The sequence below is a fragment of the Plutella xylostella genome, chromosome 15 (assembly GCF_932276165.1).
Source record: "Plutella xylostella chromosome 15, ilPluXylo3.1, whole genome shotgun sequence".
In the NCBI taxonomy this organism is placed as follows: domain Eukaryota; kingdom Metazoa; phylum Arthropoda; class Insecta; order Lepidoptera; family Plutellidae; genus Plutella; species Plutella xylostella.
The window spans coordinates 9037582-9061313 of record NC_063995.1 but is presented as its reverse complement, the minus strand read 5'-3'; the positions used below and the strand labels follow the sequence as shown (position 1 = coordinate 9061313).

Genomic DNA, 23732 nt, shown 5'->3' with positions numbered 1-23732 from the left:
AGTGAAAAGTTACGTAAGGGCAACTTACTAAAATCTCATTATCAGGAACTCGCGATAGGAAGTCCAATATATCGTTGTTAGGCTCTCTCTCGGGCCGGAAGAACTTTCTGGAGAACTTGTAGACACCTAAGAAATAAACAAAAACAGAAACTTAGCAGGGATGTAAAAAGCTGACAAAAATTCGGGTGTTGCAAATTAGCACAAGAGGTGTCGCGAACTTTTCAAAACTCGTAGAACAAAAGATGTTTAGAATGACCATCTGAGTCACTGCCTTTCGGCTAAGTATACCTCTTTTGCAAACCTCAAATATGAAATTCCGCTCCAAACAAGCGTTAAACATGTTTTTTTACACTACACGGTTCTTACCTGCAGCCATGAGGATGTAGTTGAGTGGCACGAGGTAGAGCGCGGCCGCGGCGCCCGCCAGCGCCAGCATCACCACATAGCTCAGGTACGGCACCGTGAAGTTACTCACACTGGAACAACAATATATAATTACAAACCTGTTGTACGAGGACATTGGGGAAAGCCTTATGTCTCAAAAAAAAAAAAATGAGCCTATATTATGCATGCATGCCGTTTGGATTGATTAAAACGCACTATCTCATTATAATAATAACACATAAGTAGCTACTCACGAGACACTGTATGTCTCTCGAGTCATCAAATATCGTTAGTCGGTGTGTATCATTAAAAATAACGAATTAGTACAGCTGAATTTACTTAGTGACGGCTAGGCTGTGTGTTTTTCTTTCGTAACTTACTTTTTTAACCTCTCCAGAAGGGAGACAATGTAGTCTATTCCGTTCTTGATGGTGAACGTGAGGTCTTGCAGGCCGAGCACGCGGTTCTTTATCGTTTTGTCATCCTGAGAAAAGTTAAATCCAAAATAAAAGACCAGTTACAATCATTGTAATGATCTCTGGGTTGCTCATTATAATCGGGAACAAATATTATTTTATATTATGCTCAAATTTGCACTACTTATAGTCTATAATAGCCATTACAAAAATATGTTAAGAAAATATGCACCTTGTGTGATTCTAATTCGTCATCGTCGTTTTCTTCTACAATTTGTAATGAAGTCTCTGAATAAGTATTATCTGAAACAAATAAACATTTCATTAAAATTCTTAGAGTACACGATATACATTGGAGATAGAATAGATACAACTAAGTACCTATAGTGTAGGCTGCTAACAGGTTACCTACCAAAAACATGGTAAAAAATATAAAATTTACCCACCGACACTTATACGACTAGGTTCATACTTTGAGGATACTTCCTTCAGTAATTTAGTATAGGCAATAAAATAACTAGATTTACCACTTCTCTAAATCGTGCAGCTATAGCTCGATATTGGCAGTTATTGTTACAAAATGTATTTTTTGTAATGTTACGTAACTATAATTAACCAAAGATATCCTCTAGCATCGATCAAAAATGACTTTAAAAGATGACTGGTCATGCAGATACGCACACTTAAAGTTGTTACAGTGCTGCCATCAACACACATCAGAACTCAAACTTATAACCCCAATGTTTTTCTCTCAGAGCTTCAATGGCACTTACTGCAAGTCCTCCGTCCGGTCCAGTTGTAGAGGAAGGGAGCTAACAGCAGCAGCGGTAACATCCACGCGCGCACGTAGTACCAGAACACCAGCCAGCCAATCAGGGCCAGCGCCGACTTTTCACGGTTCTCCCACTCGAACACACGCCTGGAAACAATGGGCAGTAAGGTTAGTTATGGCTGGTACTAGTTATTATTCTGTGGTTATGGTAAATTGAAGAGAATCGTTGTTTGGTGTTGAATATCGGAGTCATAGACAGGTCATTCATCGAACAGGAAACAGGATACCGACATTGCTTGTAACATGAGCAAGCTGCCATTAGACCCGCCGTACTTCGCCCGAGTTCTCGAGTGGAGAACATGAACATGTACCTATAAAGGTACATGATAATGACAAAAAAGTACGAGTTTCTAACAAATTAACATAATTATTATTGTGTAAGAGGTATATCTTTATATAAAGCAAAATAGAGTAAACAAAAAGTTAAATTACACGTTTAAAAACCGCTCATAGGTAACATACGCTGTATGATTTTAAACACGAAAACTTTAAAAAAAGTAAAGGTCGTACAAAAGCTATAAATTTTGCTGTCAATTGGCTTGGACTTGAAACGGGTCTTTGACCCATGACGTGCACTGATGATAATGAATGCACGTGTTTCTAGCTTAGACTTTAGCACCCGAGATAGATATACATCCTGATGTAGACCTAGAGCCTAACGTGCCTATATCCTTTTGTAACTACGATTCTTAATTTGACTTTGATTGCTACACAGAAAACCATGATTGTTTTTTAATGACCTTGTTTATATCAAGGAGTATCTCCTAAGTCCTAACTTATTTTAAATTTTCCGTAATAAATATATTATAATAATTAAAAAGTAATCAGCTTTATGTTTTGTACTCACTTGTAGTACTCGTTGCCGACGCAAATTGCGTTGAAGACGTCTTTTATGAATTTCAAGTTGCTATAAATTAATGGAATGTCGAATTTGGCAGGTTTCTGAACGTATTTAGTTTCCTTTGGACTCAGCAATCTCACTGAAGCTTTTATCTGAAAGAAAAAAAAATAAATTTATAACGATATTTGCTTGAGTAACTATTATAAGCAAGTAGGTATTTTGTAATGTTTAATGAAAATTATCCTGAACTTATTTATTAGATTTAAGAGGAGAGTATAGCTTCGCGATCCTAGCGAAATAGGTATTTAGGAAAAGTATTGCTGTCGCTCGTGCACTCGCCCGCGCCGGGCACCGCACACACACATGCAAGTAGCGTCACGCACACATCGATGGACGCTGCCGCGCCGCCACCGCCGCCACCACGCCGCCCCGCGCCGGTTGGCGAGAAATTGCGACCAAACACGGAGTGTCTTCGTCTTACCTTCATATTATTATTTCTGTGTTGTGCTTGTGAGTTGTGACTTGTGAGCGAAACTTGAAATTATTGAAGATAAATAGAAAGAAGTATGTAAGTAATTAGTGATAATTTCATGTGAGTAAGTATTTTATTATGTAGGTAATTACCTACCTAGTAACGAGTTAGTAGGTAAGTACATAAAATGGATTTTTGATTATTGGAAAATAGACCTTTTGCCGGTTCTTGGACTATCATTTTGTATGTAAGGTTATTTACATCTATATATGCAGTGAATCTAAAAAAACATTATGATAGTTTTGTAAAAATATAAGTTTATAAGTACCTACTAATAAAGTTTCGGGGCTGTTTATAAATCTTGAGTTGTCTTAGTAAGTATTTATTTCTTTTAGCATGAGAAGCAAAAGCAAGGAGTCTAAACTTTCAAGCGAGACACTCGAGCTTATGAGGCAGAGACGCGAATTTCCGTCGGCAGGTGACACTTCGTCAGAACTACGGGTACTCAACAAGCTTATAAAGAAGCTGATACGAAGAGATCTCCGTCGCTCCAACACACGCGCCATAGAAGCAGCAATCGAGCAAAATCGGGGGTCAAAAGTCTTCGTTCAGCAACTTGGGAGAGGCCACTTGACGAAGTTGAGGTCTGCAGATGGTAATATCGTTGCCTCTAAGCCGGAGGTTCTTGCCGAAATCGAAGGTTTTTACGGACAACTTTATGCTTCACACGCGCAGAAGTCTGTGGCTCAGCTCACCGATTCCAGAGCGCCACTAATACGCCACTACACTGACGACATCCCTGACGTCGACATAGGCGAGATTAGGATAGCCCTTGAGCAGCTTAAAAACAACAAGGCTCCGGGTGAAGACGGAATTACTACAGAGCTTCTGAAAGCTGGAGGTATTGCAATCCTCGAACAGCTCCAGAGGCTCTTCAATTCGGTTCTTCACAATGACATTACACCGGAGTAAGGCAGATTATACAGAAGACCGAAGAGTATAATCAGCCTTTGTGGACTATGAAAAAGCCTTCGACTCCATCGAGACCTGGGCAGTTTTGGAATCCTTGCAGAGATGCCAAATCGATTGGCGCTATATCGAGGTGTTGAGATGTCTGTACAACGCCGCTACTATGACTGTCCAAGTACAGGACCACAAGACAAGACCTATCCAACTGCAACGTGGAGTGAGACAGGGGGATGTGATATCTCCGAAACTGTTCACCAATGCATTGGAAGATGTCTTTAAGACGTTGGACTGGAAAGGACATGGCAAATGTATAAATGGCGAGTACATGTCACACCTCCGCTTCGCGGACGACATCGTTATTATGGCAGAATCTCTGCAGGAACTCAGCTGGATGCTAAGTGGCCTAAATGCTGCTTCCCGACGTGTAGGCCTCGGTATGAACTTGGACAAGACGAAAGTCATGTACAATGCTCACATCAAACCGGAGCCGGTCGCCGTTGGTGAGGCAACAATCAATGGTGAGAAGTTGTGCAAGAATATGTCTACCTCGGGCAGACTATTCGGCTAGGCAGAAGCAACTTCGACAAGGAGGCTGCAAGGCGCATCCAACTGGGTTGGGCTGTTTACGTGAAACTTCGTCACATATTCTCCTCGGCCATTCCTCAGAGCCTGAAGACAAAAGTCTTCAACCAGTGCGTCCTGCCAGTGATGACGTATGGTGCAGAGACGTAGACACTGACGGTAGGACTGGTCCACCGATTTAAAGTCGCTCAGCGTTCTATGGAGAGAGCTATGCTTTTGGTTTCTCTGATGAATCGTATCAGAAATGAGGTTTTCCGTCAGAGGGCTAAGGTTACCGACATAGCTGTCAAAATATGCAAGCTGAAGTGGCAGTGGGCTGGTCATATCTGCCGAAGAACCGATAACCGTTGGGGTAGACGAGTTCTCGAGTGGAGACCACGAACAGGCAAACGCAGCGTGGGACGCCCTCCTGCTCGCTGGACTGACGACCTTAGGCGGGTAGCGGGTAGTGGTTGGATGAGGAAGGCCGAGGACCGAGTGTTGTGGCACTCCTTGGGAGAGGCCTATGTCCAGCAGTGGATGATTATTGGCTGATGATGTCTTAGTATACTTACCTAAGTAATTATATCATAGAATACATTTTATTATTCGCTTTTGTGGCCTCAAGTCAATTTATAGTAAGTAAGTAAGTATTATATTTTTATGTAAGTAACTATGTTAGTTTAGATGTAAGTAAATAAAATTTCCTAAGTAACCTAATCCATGTTGAGTGAGGATTAAATATAATATAGTCACTAGTCATTTTTTTGCTTGAAAACCTACTAGTACTTTAAACTTTTCCTATTCACATCTTTTTATATACAGGGTGTCCCAAATTAAAGTGCACATCCAAATTATAGTGACTTAATTTGTTATTCTAAAAAACTTTTGTTTTACGACTTTTGTAAATTCGTGAAAAAAAATCTACTGTCTATAGTAAAAAATCTCGTGCGATAGAGAGCACTGCAGCTCGGGACTGACAATAGGTACTTTTCTTGATGAAATTCTGGTTTTGGGAGAAAACGTTTTACACCAACTAAATATCAACCAATCTCTTTGATTTTAGTGTCAATCGCTTCAGCTTAATATATTCTAGGTTTATAGGTTTCGCTTTTTTAAAAAAAATACGTTGTTATTGATCCACAAACGGCTTAATTCAACAAAGTCGCAATCACAAAAAAAACATTATTTGAGGTGCCTATAAGTTTGAATCTATAGAAAATTTTGAAAAAAGGAAAACCTATAAACCTAGTTATTCCTTGTGTCAATAACATATTAAAAAATCATGGAGATTGGATAATATTTAGGGGTAGTAAAACGTTTTCTCTTTTTGTATGGACGAGCAAGTGCTATACTCTACTCTTAAGATAAATAATATCGTCCTTCAAATTTCATCTTATAATGTTAAGGGATCTCATGTATTAAGATGTCCGAGGATAAAGTAGAGGAACAGCGTCCCACGCGCTAAAAAAAGCAAGCTGAAGTAGCAGTGGGCCGGTTAACTGGTCATATCTGCCGTTCTCTAGTAGAGATCAACATACATTATTAATACTTACATTATTATTATTATTAGGGACCTATATACTTGTTTACAAGTAATGAAGTTTTTACCGGATTCCAGGTGACGCTCATCTCCAGCAGTATCCGCGGACAGTTGCCCCGCGCGCTGCCCTTCTTCGTCCTGTCCTTCAGCGCGTACCATCGCTTCTCCTCGTTGTTGATCCTCAGCAGAGGGATGGAGAGCTTCCCGAGCGTCTCCTTTGCAGTATACGTAGACTCATCGTACACCGCGATGTCCACCGTTGAGGTGATGTCGCTGATGTCGCTGCAAACGAAACACGCATCTATTCAGACTATTCACTCCGGGTCAGAGGTCAAGTTTCGGTTTTACATACAAACAAAAGACGTATTCTTGTGATTGAAGGATGAATGGAGAATATTAATGACGCATGCGTCGTTTTGTGTTTGGTAGACTATATTTAGGAGAGTTACGAACTCGGGAATACTTAGATTGGTGTGAATATTCATAGATCCATTGTGTAAATTAAGATGTTCTGCACGATTTTACTTATTTCCGCGTAGATTTTTAACAATTCTAATTATATTACCATGGAGTACCTACCGGATATGAAATACATACATAAATCTACTCAAATAGCCTCAATGGTATAGAATAGATAAAGGCTTCGAGAATTGGGCCCTCTCCAAGATTGGAGGGTTGTACCGTCACCGTACATTGCAAGATGTTTGAAATTACCTCATACTATAAAACTAGTAACATTGCACAAACTTCATAAATCCAATATCCCCAATAAAAGAGTGACCTTTGCAACCCCAACCAGAAAGCGCACAAACCAAACTTACAAAGTATAAGTCTTATTCCAATTCGGCTCCGTAGTTCCTTTAACGGTATGCGTCTGGACCCGGGAGTTGTCGAGCTCCATGACGCAGTAGGCGCTGGCGCCGGTGAGCCCAGAGGCGAGGCCCCGGGCCCCGTGCACCGTCACTGTCAGCTGGCCCACCTCCGCCCAGTCCGCCAGACGGTACCATGCCTGCGGACAAGTGACAATCGGGGATGTTTAAATAATGTAAATGTATCATAATGATTAGGTGCAGGTGTGAGGTGGACTTGTCGCCGTTGCATGGATTTGATTATTTCAGGAGATAAACATAATCTAAAATAAAAATATTATTTTAAAAAATCTCTGAGAGGGTGTGGGTAAGTAGATGTGTACAACAGGCTCACTCCAATGAAACCTTTGTCTAAACTCTCTTCCTAACCTTGGATCAGTTCTTTCTAACTGGTCACTGCGAGTTGGTAGGTTCACACATCTAGATATATAATTATGAAGGTTGCATTACGATGTTTTCCTTCACACTAAGGAGGATGGTTATGCGCTTATACTCCTATATAATGTAAGTGCCACCAATGAAATCGCTGTGTTTATCACAAATCTCGCTATAGTGACGTTTATCTTCGTCCATTAACTCGCCATGCCGCGGCATCCGCACTTTTTGCCCTCATTCACGGTTGACGCAATATGAAGCCCATCAAGTCAAAGGATATGCAATTATTTATTTGCGATGACGAGGTAAGTAATTTCTAACATGATCTTAAGAGTCATAAAAAAGGGTTACGGATATGATTATGCTTTGCAAAAAAGTACTTTGATGTCTGTTCAATAGGTTTGAACTGCAAGGTCAACGGACAAAAACTAGCATCGAGAAACTTTTTTGTAATATCTGTTCGTCTACGTGTTGTCTAAGTGTGGAATCTTATTTATTTATTTAAACCTTACCATCTCATTTCTTATAATAGAAACGTTACCTATGTAACTAAGTACATAAAGTATTTTTATAAAAGTTATCATTAATTACTTAAGAGATTATGGGCTGTTGCTGATGTAATCCTTTTTAAGTTATAGCAAGTGAGTAACAAAGTTCAACATTTAAAAATCATCATTTTATTTCCTATTTACTCAAGATATTAAACAAACATGATTGATTGATACTCAATAGTTAATCGTCAAGGAGCTTAAATAATATGAAACCTATTAAATTCTATAAGGCTGTTTTATGGAAATGTACAATAGTAGTACTAGGACTATAAGCAATGAGGCCGCCTTTTTGTACTCTATTTTATTTTAAAGTTTTTGTGTTGTAATTCTTGTTTTTGGTACAAATAAAGTATTTTGTATTGTATATTACACCAGTAAAAAAACGAATGCTCGTCTGCTATATCATCCGAAAGTACTTAAGTAATAAAATTAACGCGTTAAGCACATCAAAAGTTTCCGTTCAATTTCTGCCTTGTGTTTAAATAAAAAACCGGCGTAAATTAAGTAAACAACCGTAAATATTACTTATGTTTTCATTGCGGAAGCGCAGAGTAGTCAACACGTAGTAATTGGTCCTGCCCGACTGGTTGTGGAAGATTTTGGTCGTCAAACCACAATAAGACCAAAAAAATATTGAGAACAGTATAACGCGACAAGGTGCACTTAGGAAGATTCTATCGCAAAAAAAGTAATGATAGGTTAGTACAGTACTAAGTGCTAACTAACGTCCCAACTGTTAAAAATCTGTTTTTAAAACACTATGTACTCTCCTTTTACGCACGTAAGAAAGGTACCTATATCAAATAAAATTCTTAAACTGGCCCGTGAGTGATACATTCTTAATAAAAAGATAATAAACTTAATAAGCGTAATTTTCCATCGCGTTCGTTCCTGAGCCCCGCCTCCAACCTCTCGCCATGTCATGGCAAGGCAAGGGTAGATGACCCATCGCGGTTGAAATCACAAACATTATTCAAGGCTGCCTGGAAGTTATCCACCGCCGGCCGCCTTTAGCCGGCAGTGTGTCCACAAAAATGAAATATGTAAAGTGTAATGAAAGTTACTATTAGGTGGACTGATCTCTCTTCAAGAATGAAACAAAACTACACTTTCAAACTGCTCCTCATCAGCGGTGACCTGCCGCTCGACATTAGTGGGATACAAGTCAATCAAGCCTATCAGCTCGTGCGCCGCGCCGCCCACCGTCACCAAGATATACACTGAACCATCTACAAGAATAAAACAAAACTGCACTTACGAACTTCTCCTCATCAGCGGTGACATGTCGCACGGCGTTGGTTCCACACGAACGAGCAAAGCAAGCTGTACATTTTCCAAAAGAAGTACACTTACAAACTTCTCCTCATCAGCGGTGACATGTCGCACGGCGTTGGTGGGCACGCTGTCCAGCCGCAGCGCCTGCGCCGCGCCGCCCACCGTCACCAGCAGGTGGACGGACCCGAATCCGCACTCCAGCTCCTGATGCAGCTCGTGCGTCCTCTCTCGCTCGAGTTGAGACAGGTCGAGCGTGCATCTGGAACCAAATGTGGGTGTGAGTTTTTAGATGTTGAGATAGGGGATAAAGAGTAAAAAGGGGGTAAAGAGCCTCCTCGAGTGGCGTACAAGTTCTGAAGTCGGCACGGAATACAATTATTTTGTACCTTGTCTTAGTTAACACATATTTATTCGTTAGTTTGACAAAGCACAAAAGTGTAATCGCTGCCAACCTTAGAACTAGGTATATCCAGTTTAATGGACCAAACTGTATAAGGTTTCACCTGTTCCGTATACTGTCCAATATGTTCGGACAAATTGGCACCTGACGCTGGTTTGATGGGCTTATCACGGTGACAAATAGGTCCAGTATTAGCGATAGTTTGACCAAGGTGACAAACACTAGACGACGAAAAAAGTAAGTCACTTGATTTTCGGGAATTCCCAGCAATCCCTTTCAACCAACAATGCTAATAAGATTATTTTGTATCATGGTGATCTAATAGATATAATAGACATATTACATATAATACATAAGAAATATTAAAGAAAAACGCGATACTTACGACTGGACCAACTTTAAGGAAACATAGGCAAAACACGCTTAACCAGATTATCTTTTAATTAAAAATAAAATGTTTTTTATCAATCAGTTTCCTGGCTACGTGGTCACAGACAGCCATATTCAATATAAGTATAACTTATTATATCGCCAATAACACAGTGCCTAATTATTGTGGACAAACAAGGATTTTCTTTAGGTTTGCCCTTGTATGAAGTCTTAACATAAATAATAACCTTAAGCTTTAAAGTTAGCTACTATTAATACTCTCATTATGTGATGTACTTAGGTACTGTTAGTATTAACAAGGCTACAGAGTTAATAGGCTTAGGTAGGTAACTCATAAAAACACAAAGTTCTAAAAGAAAGCGTCCAAATAAAAACTTATAATTAAATGTATGAGTATGTTTAATAGTACAAAAAAGTCAGAAAAATTGTTAGGAAGGTCCCTTGGGTTGTTTATAAGTAAGTACATGCACATACAAACACTTTTCAATTCAAAGCAATGACTTTTTATTTATTTATTTATATTTTGGCAACAAACAGTCATTTACAATAAATTTTACACATATATAGTGGTATTATTATAGACCTATAGTGCCGACAATAATCATAAACAATTGATTAACTTATAGCTAGTTGAAGTTGGGTGAGGTAGGTAACTACAGTCCATTAGCAGCCAGAGTACACTCGAGAGCAGCTAATCGAGTTCATACAGACTGATAATCATAAAAAGTATTTCGGCCGCCAAGCACACTCATACCGTCAACGAACTGCAGATATCTATGCGTTATTCATAATAGTAATAGGTATTATTATTACTTACAATATTTTGGTCAGTCTTGTTGAATGAGCGCAAGTGGTTAAGGTGATAAACAAGTTTTCATACTAAGTAGGTATTTATAAAGTTATTACAATAGGTAAGTACTTATCAAAGGACATTATTAAAGGTCAACTTGAAAAGGAAAGATGTAAATTTTAATTCGTAAAGTAAACATTTTAAGCCCAGGTTCTTAAGTACCTACTCAAACATAGACATATTTAGTGACTATGTGCTTACTTGATTATGATTATGAGAGCGATGTGTTTATTTTAGCATATTGGGATTGTACACTATCGTTGTACTATATTTTCTGACATTGGGGCTCAAATACAACCCTGATAAACTGAGTAAAAATGCGCAGGAGTATAAGGTAAAGTACAATTTATGAGTCTGTTTCTTATATCTAAGTTAAAGTAACTATTTATAAGTAAGAAACGAAAAACACTTTGACAGTTGATCACGGACTAGTTACGTGACGAATACTTTGGCAATGAATAAAAGACATGGCTGTCAATAGCCAAGTAAGTCAAGTAACAAAAGCTAGCAATGATGGTATACATAAAAGAGGTTTTGTTTGAAAACGATACCAAATTGCAAATGTGGTCAACAGGTCGTTTGACTAAGCGTATTTTAATGTTGGCAGGGTTTCGGAGGTCACCGCGCAGCAGTAAGTTGAGCAAGAGCATGTATCTAGAACAATGCTATTCACTAGTGAGCTTCAATTGATCCATTATTATAATGCTGATCGCATCGGTACCTAAGTATATATTACCCTTCTAGAGTACATTGACGCAATAAACGTACTTAGATCTTAAATCTTGTATCATCAAATCGATAAATGGAGAGTCTAGAAATAAAACGATGTTTATTTTAAACTCATGTAAATATTTATGAAGTTTCATTTGAGTACTAAAACACAGTTAAGTTTCCAGTTTCCAGAATTCACACTTGCTTGTTAACTGCACCAATAGTTGCAACGGATATATTGGTTAAGTATTTACATATTTAAATAAACGTTATTTATGATGATTATGTAGTTCATGAATCATCATGGTTCAGTTATATTCAAGTTTATCACGACAAATTTTACGTATTCAATCCTCATATTACATTTATTGTACATACAGTTTTGTAATACTTATATTAATTGTAAGATCATAACGCGCTTCATCGCTCAATCTCAACCAAAAAACTTAGAGAAGTACCAGTACATACAGTTATATTTTATTTTTTCAAGCTGATGCACGGTATCATTGATTGTCCCGAACTATTACAGAGGATATCTCTAAATGTCCCCAAAGTCTCAGCTAGAGTTATAAGAGATGCTCCGTTTACACTGCCCATATGTAGAACAAACGTTGGAGACCATGCCCCTATTAACCGAATTATGGCTTTATATAATACTTTACTTGGGGGGGCTTGTCGCTCACGTCCGTAGGTACAAACCCTAGTTACCCTACACGTGCCCCCTGGGTGGTGCTAACGAGTGACAACGCCGAATGTCGGGCGGCGGTAAATCGACCCGACCTCCTCTCCTAGCAGAGGCGGCGATCTCCCGCCGTAAAAAAGGAGAATCACCAACACGCCTGCCAAGCGCGGTGATTATGGCAAATACACCTCCTAATGATGGAAAAAACAAAGCCCCGGCCCCCAGTCCCCGGCAGCCCCGCTATCCCGGACTCCGGTAGCGGTCACGGTAACGGCGGGGCAGGGGGTGCGAAGAATCTCCGGCAGAGAGTCGGCTACCAGCCCAACCGACCCTTGCACCTGGCAACATATAACGCACGGACACTGAGGGAAGACGTGAAGATAGAGGAGCTGGAAGAGGAAATCAGCAAGTTAAAATGGGACATTATAGGGTTATCCGAAGTCCGACGAGAGGGAGAGGATACGGAAATTCTCCAGTCCGGAAACTTGCTGTACCACCGGGAGGGCGACCAACTGTCCCAAGGGGGTGTCGGGTTCATCGTCAACAAGTCCCTCGTCAACAACATCGTTGAAATCGGAAGTGTGTCGACACGGGTTGCGTATAGGGCGTGCAAAACCGGAAGGTTTTCAAAACCGGTTTTGAATTTTCGGTTTTCAGCCTCAAAACCGGGTAACCGGTTTTTCACCGGTTTTGATATTACTTAAATATTTTTTGTCATACAGTACTAATTAAACAAGGAACCCATATTCTTAGATAGAGATATTCACAAAACATACGAATAAAACATTTTTTATGATATACTTACCTATTTTTAATCAACCATATGACAAATTAATAATTTAGTGAACAGGAAAAAAAGTTAAATAAGAATTATCATAGTACTTACTGTTATCACATCTAAAAAAAATGTGTGGCACCTTAATGGTGTTTTTATATCGTTCTGTTATCATCAATAATTGTATATTTTAAACATACAGGCAGATTTTGAAAAAAAAACATTTATCGTCTGATTCTTACGACCACTCTAGCAGTAAGATGATGAATGTTTTTTTGATGTATTACAGATTTGTTCATATCAACGCAACGAAAGAAAGCCTAACTCATTGATGGACACGACTGCATTTGATTTGACGTCCTCAACACTTCATGAAAAAAGTCCATAACGTCGAATGCAGTCCCCGCACTTGGCCTAATTATATTTTCAACAACGGTCAATGCAGTCCTGTTTTACCTAGAGTTTGTATGAAGACCACCTTGTTGTGCTTTATTGGGCCAGATTTCAACGTTATAATTATGTGCACCCAGAGTACCTTTTTTTCACACAGCAATAAGTTTTCATACAGCAAAAAATGTGAACTCACACGCACACATCGGTCACTGACGTCGTGTTTGCTTTACTGCGCCTAGGCAGAGTGCCGGCATGTGCACCAGAAAATCGTCACTCAATTTCCATACAATATTTTAGTGCTTTTTTATGAGTTTGACCATTAATCTAGTGTCCATCAGTGTGCCAACCGATATACAAATTCTTTTATTTTTAGAGTTTATGGGTTCAACTTCTAATGTATGTAAAAAAGTATATAAAAATACGATCAAAATCGGTGAAAACCCGGTTTTCGGTTTCCGGTTTTGAACTCTCAAAACCGGTTATGAAAAACCGTGATATATTGTCCGGTTAACCGGTTTTCCGGTTAACCGGTTAACCGGTTTTGCATGCCCTAGTTGCGTACCTCATCCTGAGAATATCTAAACGATACTCAATGAAGGTCATACAGGTTTACGCACCCACATCTAAGCACACCGATGATGAGGTCGAACTTGCGTATGAAGACGTATCGTCTGCCCTGCGTAAGTTCACTACTCATTTCACGGTGGTGATGGGAGACTTTAACGCGAAACTCGGAAAACAAGAAGGCGGCGAGACGAAAGTGGGGTCACATGGATTTGGAGTCAGGAACCATCGTGGGCAAATGCTGGCTGACTTCTTGGAGAAGGAGGGCCTCTATATGATGAACTCCTTCTACAAGAAGAAGCCACAAAGGAAGTGGACGTGGATTAGCCCCGATGGGAAGACTAAAAACGAGATCGACTTCATATTGACGGATAAGAAGCACATATTCAATGATGTCTCAGTGATCAGTAGGGTTAAGACCGGCAGCGATCACCGACTCGTAAGAGGCACTTTGAATATAAACTGCAAAATAGAACGCTCCCGTCTAATGAAGTCCACGCTCCGTCCTACTCCTGCTCAAATCCAGGATCCCGAAAGCTTTCAGTCTGAGCTTTGCGACCGCCTGATATGTTTAGAGAATTGCGTTACAGTTGACGATTTAAATAATAGGTTTGTGGAAACTGTCCGAGAGGTAGGATCGAAATATTTTTCGTCCCGAACCAACCGAGGACCTCAAAAACTCTCAGATGGGACTCTGAGTCTCATAAGAGAACGGAGAGAAATGAGGTTGCAGTCTTCAGTTGATATGGTCGAATACAGACGTCTAAACAGACAGATCGCCAAAGCAAGACGTTGCGATATGAGACGCTACAATTGCAAGCGCATTCAAGACGCAATAGAGCAAAACAAGGGCTCCAAAGTATTTGCTAGAGATCGATCTGTTCGGCAGACTCTGTTGACCCAACTGAAGACCGACACTGGCAACACCGTTTCATCAGTGCCCGAAATTCTGGGAGAAATTGAGAGATTCTACGGACAGTTATACACCACAACACAAAACCCTATTACCAGCGGTGCTCACGACAGCCGAGCGCCACTCACCCGACACTATACCGAAGATATTCCGGACGTCAGTCTAGACGAGATTAGTATAGCTCTCAAACAGCTAAAAAACAACAAAGCTCCGGGAGATGATGGAATAACGACAGAACTTCTGAAAGCCGGCGGTAGACCGATTTTAATAGCACTTCGGAGGCTGTTTAATTCCGTCATACTCGAAGGCACAAGCCCGGAGGCATGGAGCAGAAGTGTAGTGACTTTGTTCTTCAAGAAAGGCAACAAAGCCCTATTGAGGAATTATAGACCCATTGCACTTCTGAGCCATGTGTACAAGCTGTTTTCGAGAGTTATTACGAATCGTCTCGAGCAAAGACTCGACGACTTCCAGCCACCCGAACAAGCCGGGTTCCGAAAAGGCTATAGTACCATAGATCACATACACACGCTTCGGCAGGTTATACAGAAGACCGAGGAGTATAATCTACCTTTATGTCTAGCGTTCGTGGACTATGAGAAAGCCTTTGATTCTATTGAGCTCTGGGCGATGCTTCAATCCCTTCAGCGGTGCCATATAGACTATCGCTATATCGAGGTGTTGAGATGTATGTACAATGCTGCCACAATGTCAGTTCGATTACACGAACATATCACAAAACCGATCCAGTTGCAAAGGGGCGTGAGACAGGGAGATGTTATTTCTCCGAAACTGTTCACCTGTGCACTGGAAGATGTTTTTAAGCTTGTAGAGTGGAAAAGACTGGGCATTAACGTCAATGGCGAATATATCTCTCATCTACGATTTGCTGATGACATAGTTATTATGGCGGAAACGCTGGAGGAGTTAGGCGAAATGCTCACAGACCTCAATGATGCCTCTAAACAAGTTGGGCTGAAAATCAACATGGACAAGACAAAGGTCATGTCGAACGAACATGTTTCATCATCGCCCGTAACTGTAGGAGGTGTCACCATCGAAGTTGTTGATCAGTATCCCTACCTAGGACAAGTGATCCGATTAGGAAAATCCAACTTCGATAAAGAGGTAGCTCGTAGAATCCAACTCGGATGGGCAGCGTTCGGGAAATTACGACACATCTTCACTGAAAACATACCTCAGTGTCTGAAAACAAAAGTTTTCAATCAGTGCGTGTTGCCAGTGATGACTTACGGAGCCGAGACGTGCAGGCGCGGATCCAGACCTCAAAATAGGTGATGGGCAAGTCATAAAAGGGGTTTTTTACCTTGCTTTGAGGTACTTGCTCATAGCAGTTTTTTTGTATGTTGGTAGTTATCATATTATGCTCAATGCATTTTTTCCTTCTCAGAAGCCCTCTGGATGAAATTATCTGAATAGTTAAATAATAATTCAATACTTTAAAAAAATAATTATGATTTTTTTTACCGACAAAAGTCTGTGTTACGGCAAAAGTTACAACGTATTCAACCTATACATCAACTACACTGGGCCTTGGACCACTTGGGCCCAAGGACCCAAATCTGTATTATGAAGGCAAAATTTAAAAGGTTGGATGGATGTTTTTGTTAATCTTTCACGACAAAACGAATGTAGATAACTGACACCCTGAACTTAAATTTAGGCTACTTTTTATTGGGGAATTCCCGGAGGAATAATTTTTAAGGCGAAGCGTAGTAAGCGGGAATAGTTTAGCCAAGTGCTAGTTTAAGGAGCTAGGATAGGAGAGGAGTTCCATTTTGGGCACCTATTAACCGATTCTAATAAAATTTAGAACGTAAATTTAGTTCTTGTAACAAAAAAATATGATGGTGACCTTCAGCTGATCTGATGATGGAAACGGAAGGCAGTCAAGGGAACTCCTCAACGGTATATAGCAACTACCTCGTGTTTAGGCTTGAATGATGCGAATTGACTAATAGGACTTATTGGTATCCTTTGCATCTAACTTTGACATTATTAAAAAGATTATATTATCAAAAATAAACTAAAAACAATACAATAAAATAATATTGAAAAAAAAAACACTAAAATGTAAGAAATAATTTAAGGTTTACACCAATTCTATGAGACAGTACAAAATAAATAAACCTAAGCAAGAGCTGTTATTTTTTATGTTGGTGCGGTGACAAAGTAATCTGAAGAAATATGGCTTTAATTATTTAAGTTTGGGATCCTTCAAATAGTATTTAGGTAGGTATAATTCAAATTTTGCGTCACTTTTAAATGACCACGTGATGAGTTATGGCTTATGCGTATTTTAAATAGGTGCTTATTTATATACATATTTTTAATAGCCATATATGGAAGGACAGCTTTCTTATCTGAGCCATCATGCTCTGGCTATTTTAGATTAAACAAAAAAAAGATTTTTAATTGCTGATTTTTCAGCCATAACTTAACGCACGATAATTTAAAAAAAGGGTTGCAAAATTGGAATTCTAATATTATGTGAAGGATCCTATACTTATCAATAGTTAATTACCCCAACAACTATCAAGGGAGGTTTCGGGAAACTTCGTCACCTATTCTCCTCGGCCATTCCTCAGAGCCTGAGGACTGAAAAGCCTTTTACCAGTGCGTCCTCCCAGTGATGACGTATGGTGCAGAGACGTGGACACTGACGGTAGGACTGGTCCACCGATTTAAAGTTGCTCAGCGTGCTATGGAGAGAGCTATGCTTGGGGTTTCTCTGATGGATCGTATCAGATATGAGGTTATCCGTCAGAGGACTAAGGTTACTGATATAGCTGTCAAAATATGCAAGCTGAAGTGGCAGTGGGCTGGTACTATCTGCCGAAGAACCGATAACCGTTGGGGTAGACGAGTTCTCGAGTGGAGACCACGAACAGGCAAACGCAGCGTGGGACGCTCTACCCTCCTGCCCGTCTGGACTGACGACCTTAGGCGGGTAACCGGTAGTGGTTGGATGAGGAAGGCCGAGGATCGAGTGTTGTGGCGCTTCTTGGGAGACGCCTATGTCCAGCAGTGAATGATTATTGGCTGATGATGATGATGATGACAACTATCAAGAGTTTGGCTTAGTATAACCCTTTTTGCAACATACTGTAACACAGGACTCGTATAATTTTAATAGATACTCACACTCGCGAGCGATGAAAAAGTTACACCTACAAAATGTTGATACCAAATAAAAATTACCCAGGTACACAAATAAAAAAAACCATTTGATTTGATATTTTTAGGGCTCACGACCATCAATAGGTAATAATAATACCAACTTTTAATAGGAAGAAAATAGAACGTGCCGATAGCAATTTTGCAACGCATAGGTACTTCCTAGTCAGGAAGAATCAGTATGTAAATCAGAAGATACAAAAATCGGCCCGATCAATGGATGAAATGGATCTGTAGTACAGGGTCATGTGCTTCATCGGTCATCCTTAGGATCTATTCCTATAGAAAGCATGTCAGTGACTGATGTCTAAATGTATATTTTTCTCATAAGCCTAATACCTATATGAAGAAAAATAATGAATAATATTATACGTTACAAAAATATGACGCGTACAACAAGTGCGAATAATAAGCATTTTTTGAACTTAATAAATTCATTATACCGGTTTTCTACAAACTCGTGCGTACATTAGATTTGGAGTTTACTTCCTACGTCATTAAAAGATTTGATCTTTTATTTTATCTCCATGCAAATGAAGTTGAAGGTTGCACTTTACGACTTCATGGTGCATTTATTTAAAACCTGGTGACATAATTATATACATAGCTTTATTAAAATGTTTGTAATGTGGAGCTTTCACATAGTTTTTTTTTAAATTCAGCCTCTAAGAAATAAATATGGGTAAATTACTTTAAATCTCTAAATCATTTCCAGTAACAAGAAGGATAATTGGTTTTTTATTGGTTAGTGTTACAATTTCTGTTGGCCGCTCTTTAGACGAGGCGTAACTCCAGTAATAGGTAACAACTACCTATAGGTGTCCCGAATTATCGGGAATTGTACCGATTTCGACTCACAGAATAATCAAGATAATTATTCTGAGTGTAGACGAGCCTTAATATTAATATCGGCGAGTTGAGGGTAGATGATAATATCCACGTAAACGCGCGGGAGCGCTTTTCACTTTTTGTGAGCAGCCGCGGTGAGCAGACGGAGAGTGAGGGAGTTATCAGTGTCGTGGGTGCGAGAGGACCCCGCGGAGCGGAGCCGAGGCGCCCAGGCTCGGGGAGCCGAGGCGGGCGTGATGGCCCGGTTCAGACAACAGCCAGTTACTGCAAGTGCGCAGCTAAGTGACCTTTCTACTTACCTTTTATATCTCGTTTATGATTGATAAGTTATACCTACACTTGATTTCTTGATGTACCAATTGTGTTTATGATGAGTAAGGAAACTAAGGAGGTAATGTAAGGTTTAAAGGAGGTACGAGTACATACCGTACCCGTACCGTGTGATAATAGATAGATTAGATATTCAGTGCGCCAGGGGAAACAATCCCATGTGATCAGTGTAAGAAGCTAGGGAATCAATCCCATGTGATCAGTGTAAGAAGCTAGGGAATCAATCCCATGTGATCAGTGTAAGAAGCTAGGGAAACAATCCCATGTGATCAGTCCCAGGGAACAACCCTGCTAGCGAGGCACGGGGTGGCTATAGGGGAGGTTGGAGGCCACTGGGGTGAAACCCCTAAGAACATCAGGATTATCCTTGACATTCAGACGATCAGGTTATTAGACTGATCGGTCATCACGTGTGCGTGATATTAAGTAACTAATATGTTTATGATATATCCCATATTCAGTTCGTCACCGTGATTAGTATGTTTGTACTAATCACGGTTATTAACAGTTCAGATATTCGCGTTTACTCATATAAATAGTTTAATGAAACCGCGACATGGTGGAGGAGCTGGGATCTGAGTCCAGTGTTTGTTTGACTTGCGAGCAAATTTAAATTTACCCTGATAAGGGTTTTGCAAAAGACAAGTAAATATGTTTTGAAATTCAATTATAAACACTCACCAGTGAATAGTTAAGTTGTTTGATAGAAATTGGGGACTATTCTTGAGACTCGTAAAAGGTTTTATTGAAAATATACACATAAAGATTAAGATACAACTAAGTTAGTTTGGTGTAGCTGTTATATTAGTAGTCAATAGTATTTGACTTATTTGAGCATCGCTTATTGAGTATTTGATGAAATTACAAGTACCTATAAATTGAAGTAAACCTATGAGAGTTTAAATGATACATGCATTAGAGTCGCTTTTAGAGTAGCGTGACATTATATTGACAAGATCCTTCCAGTAGTGGATGGCATACGATATCTGAGAGGATTATGATTGGAATTTTGCAGTATGTCAATTTGCAGTTAGCAATTGAGCAAATGAGCGAAGTCAGATTTGAATTTATTAGTTATCATACTGAAATAATGTGATAGTACAGTCCGTTCACCGAATTGTGACTTTTAGATAATGAGTATTGTAGACTACAATCTGTTCACTCAGCATATATTTTTCCCTGAGTATTATAGATATACCTATTTAGTGAATTTTTGAGTAATATATCATAGCGTGTGTGAGTAATTTATTCCTGGCACTTATTATGGTGCAGATTCAGATATTTAGTGATTGAATTAGACGCCATCGGGATAATCAAGTGGTTGCTCACAAGTTATTGGACTGCAAAGATGTTACATAGTTAATGCTATCCTTGATAAATGAAGCACAAATTCTAAAATTTTATAATGAAATGAAACTTGTAAAGGTTCAAGTCACAGTACGAGGCGAGTAGACAACAGGCGCCCGCGCTGGCGCCACCGCCAGTTTCTTTGTTATGTTACATTGTTGCAGTCTAAATAATTTGCAAAGAAATTTGTTTTTTATTGCCTATTGAATATGGTTCAGTTTAATGAAGGATTTCCCAGAAAATATTTTTTGATTTGATGATAAGTAGTACAAAACTCAGGTGATGCTCTTGCTTGTGGGTAGCTACTCCTTGAAATTTAGAATAACCAGTTGAAAAGCTATGAGCTAAAGAATATACCTATACCAGATGTTCGAAAGGAACAGTTTGCCTATTACCAAACATTTTGTAGTTCTCTTCGGATTGATAATTCGAGGATATTAGAATTAGATATCGTGAAAGTTGGTAGAACTTGTACTAAGTATCTGAGTTCGGCCGCCACGGCGCAGTCCGCGTTGCACGTGCACATACGGGATTTCCACTGAACTTCTTAGACGGTCAAGATTAATCTCTTGACATGGAGTCAAGTAATTAAATTCAAAAAATTGTACCGAATATGAATAGTGAAGTTGTTAGTTAATGAAAATTATACCCATGTATATATTGTTCTCTGAAGTTATTTTAATTAATTCTGCTTTATAATATAATAAAGCTTCAAGTTATTTAGAAGTTAAATGTATGTCTTACTTTAGTTCAATGTGAACTTTAAAATGTTTAGATTTCAGTAAGCGTTAAACTTTAGTTACAAGTGAATGGCCTTAACCAAGGAGCGACTCAGAAAAGGATCAGAATTTAAAGTACTTAGCTTATAAATCAAAGAACGTTTTTGGTTATTAATACCCAAGCAGGGTGGCCAATATCGGAGAATGAATCTCCTCTTAAAAATGAATATGATTCACATTGTGCCCAATACTGTTAAGAGTGTTTGAATTGTCATTGTATTGAAACTCGTTCTCTTACTGAGTATACTTACTTATACTTACATATATCTTAGCAATGTAAAATTTCAGATAAATTCTTGCGATTTTCTTCTCAAGCAGACCAAACGTAACATAAGTCTGTATAGTTGCTTAAGTACTGTACCTTCAACCTAAAGTTTCTGAAGGTAAAGGAAAACAAACTGTAAAATTGATATACTCAGATGAAATTAGATATATGAATACTGGGTTAACTAAGACTATTCTTTTTCTTTGCATATAAGTACCAAGTTGGGGCACGCAATCACGTGCCAACGTAAACAAGATATATACCTTATAGAATTTTTATAGTAATCATATAATTTAAAGGATCAAGAGTGATCTCAGAAGTGTTAGTCAATGAGTCCGAGAGGAAAATAAGTAGTTTCAGTTTCATCAAAGTTGAAACAGTTGTATGTGAGATGAAGTTGATTAGTGTCGTTATAGCTGTGAGAATTATAACACAAGTAATAAAGTAGCGCGACAACACTTGCATGGTTGCATGTTATGACCTATCAGTAACAGTAAGTTGCCTATACAGAGAGATCAAGTTAAGTCAGTCATTCAGAACGTTGCATTGTGGCATGTGGTATTCACCATATTTTTAAAATGAGTTATTTAGCTAATATTCAAATCTGTCGTAAAATTGGACATTTTTATGAAAGTTCTGCTATGATTAATGTTATAACATTCTAGTAATAGCACGTAAAATAGCCCAGTTGCAGCAAAAGCAATGCTATTAAGAAATAAGAATTCAGATCTAGTTAAGAAGTTAATCTAGACTACTCATTGACAATGTGGAATACCTACAAAGTAACTAAAATCTTAGTGATAAATATCATGATGGTACAGTAGATCGATTATTAATTTAGAGTTTTACTTTACGAAACGTGGTCTTAAATCCATGGTTATAAACTTATAACAGTACTGATATAGAGGAACGTTAGATATAAGACATAGACCACCACAGACTTAAATCAGTCATCAAAGATAAAATTCAGATTCACGTTATTTTGAATCCAAAATAGTTATAAAAACAAGTTTGCCATAGGTAAATAGTATGGATAACTAAGTAGTATATAAACACATCCCTTTTATTGAGATCTGCAATATTTTTAGATTTTGTATCATTTTTAGAATCCAATTATGTGTGGTATACAATGTATAATTGTATACATATAATGCACATGACCTTAACTAGCATGTGGTATTGGTACTCATAAAGTAAAGTACCTACGTAAGAACAGAATTATATTTAGATATACATGGGTACGTACGTACGTCACCAAATGGAAGAAGAATTCAATAGACAGATGTACGGTAATCCTCTTTATGTTTCCTTAACATACAGATGTTATATCAGAAGAACGTTGTATAAGTCAGAAGTTTAAGTAGTGTGAGTGTTGAGTGTTGAAGCAAAAGGGTACCTAAGTCTCAATTAAAATTAAAGATTAACAATGTTCATGTTAAATATGGAGTACTTACCTAACTAGAGAACGGATGTGCAAACTGGTGCTTACGTACTATGTATTAGGCTTGAAGAAGGATAGATAGAATATGTGCAACACATGTAGGTACATGAGGTACATAGTCTTTTGTTGCTGTGTTTTAGTGTCAATACATGAAATGAATATTTGAGGCCCAATGGGGATGTAACTGAAATATTATGAAATTATAAGATAAGATAAGAACACCTTAGTGCAAGGTAAGCAGATTGGGGCACCCAATACCGGATAAATTTTCAATGCCGGTATTGAGTTCCGGTTTACAACTCAATACCGGGATTCCGGTATTAGTGCCGGTATTAGACTTCATTGTAATAAATGGCATATATTGTGTTTAAAGGTCGTATAGGACCAAATTAAACAAGAAAAGCAATAATTTAGTTTTTCTTACAACAATTGAGTATTAGAGTTTATATTTTATAATATATATTTTTTAACATTGATTTTCGTTTACGCATGGACAACAGTAGATTTCCTACGTTCGAAAACTGCATAAAACGGTTGGAGACAAGAGGGCTTTCATGGTATATAGGAACACAAGGCTAACTATATCTTAATCGCTTTATTTATAGCCTAAAAGAGTCCTATTCCGGTGTTACTTCAAAGCGTAAAGTTTGTCCGAGATCCCAGCATTACGGGATCCCGGTATTGCGGTGCTGCATGCCCTAATGCAGATAAACAGATATGCAAATGATGACCTGTGTGCATTTTATAGTGAATGGGT

The 23732-nt window shown here is 38.8% G+C and overlaps 1 protein-coding gene across 2 annotated transcripts in view; it reads right to left on the bottom strand.

The window, feature by feature from the left end:
• The window catches only part of LOC105388559 (multiple C2 and transmembrane domain-containing protein), a 52531-nt gene that overhangs the window by 1132 nt on the left and 27667 nt on the right, over positions 1-23732 (bottom strand). For both annotated transcript variants that reach the window (XM_038108408.2, XM_038108407.2), the window contains exons 5-13: positions 9167-9347; positions 6840-7027; positions 6087-6300; positions 2480-2625; positions 1574-1719; positions 1033-1103; positions 765-868; positions 367-476; positions 29-126 (exon numbers count right to left, since the gene is read on the bottom strand). In XM_038108408.2, the coding sequence (XP_037964336.2) occupies positions 29-126; positions 367-476; positions 765-868; positions 1033-1103; positions 1574-1719; positions 2480-2625; positions 6087-6300; positions 6840-7027; positions 9167-9347 (1258 nt within the window). The remainder of the gene's footprint in view (positions 1-28; positions 127-366; positions 477-764; positions 869-1032; positions 1104-1573; positions 1720-2479; positions 2626-6086; positions 6301-6839; positions 7028-9166; positions 9348-23732) is intronic.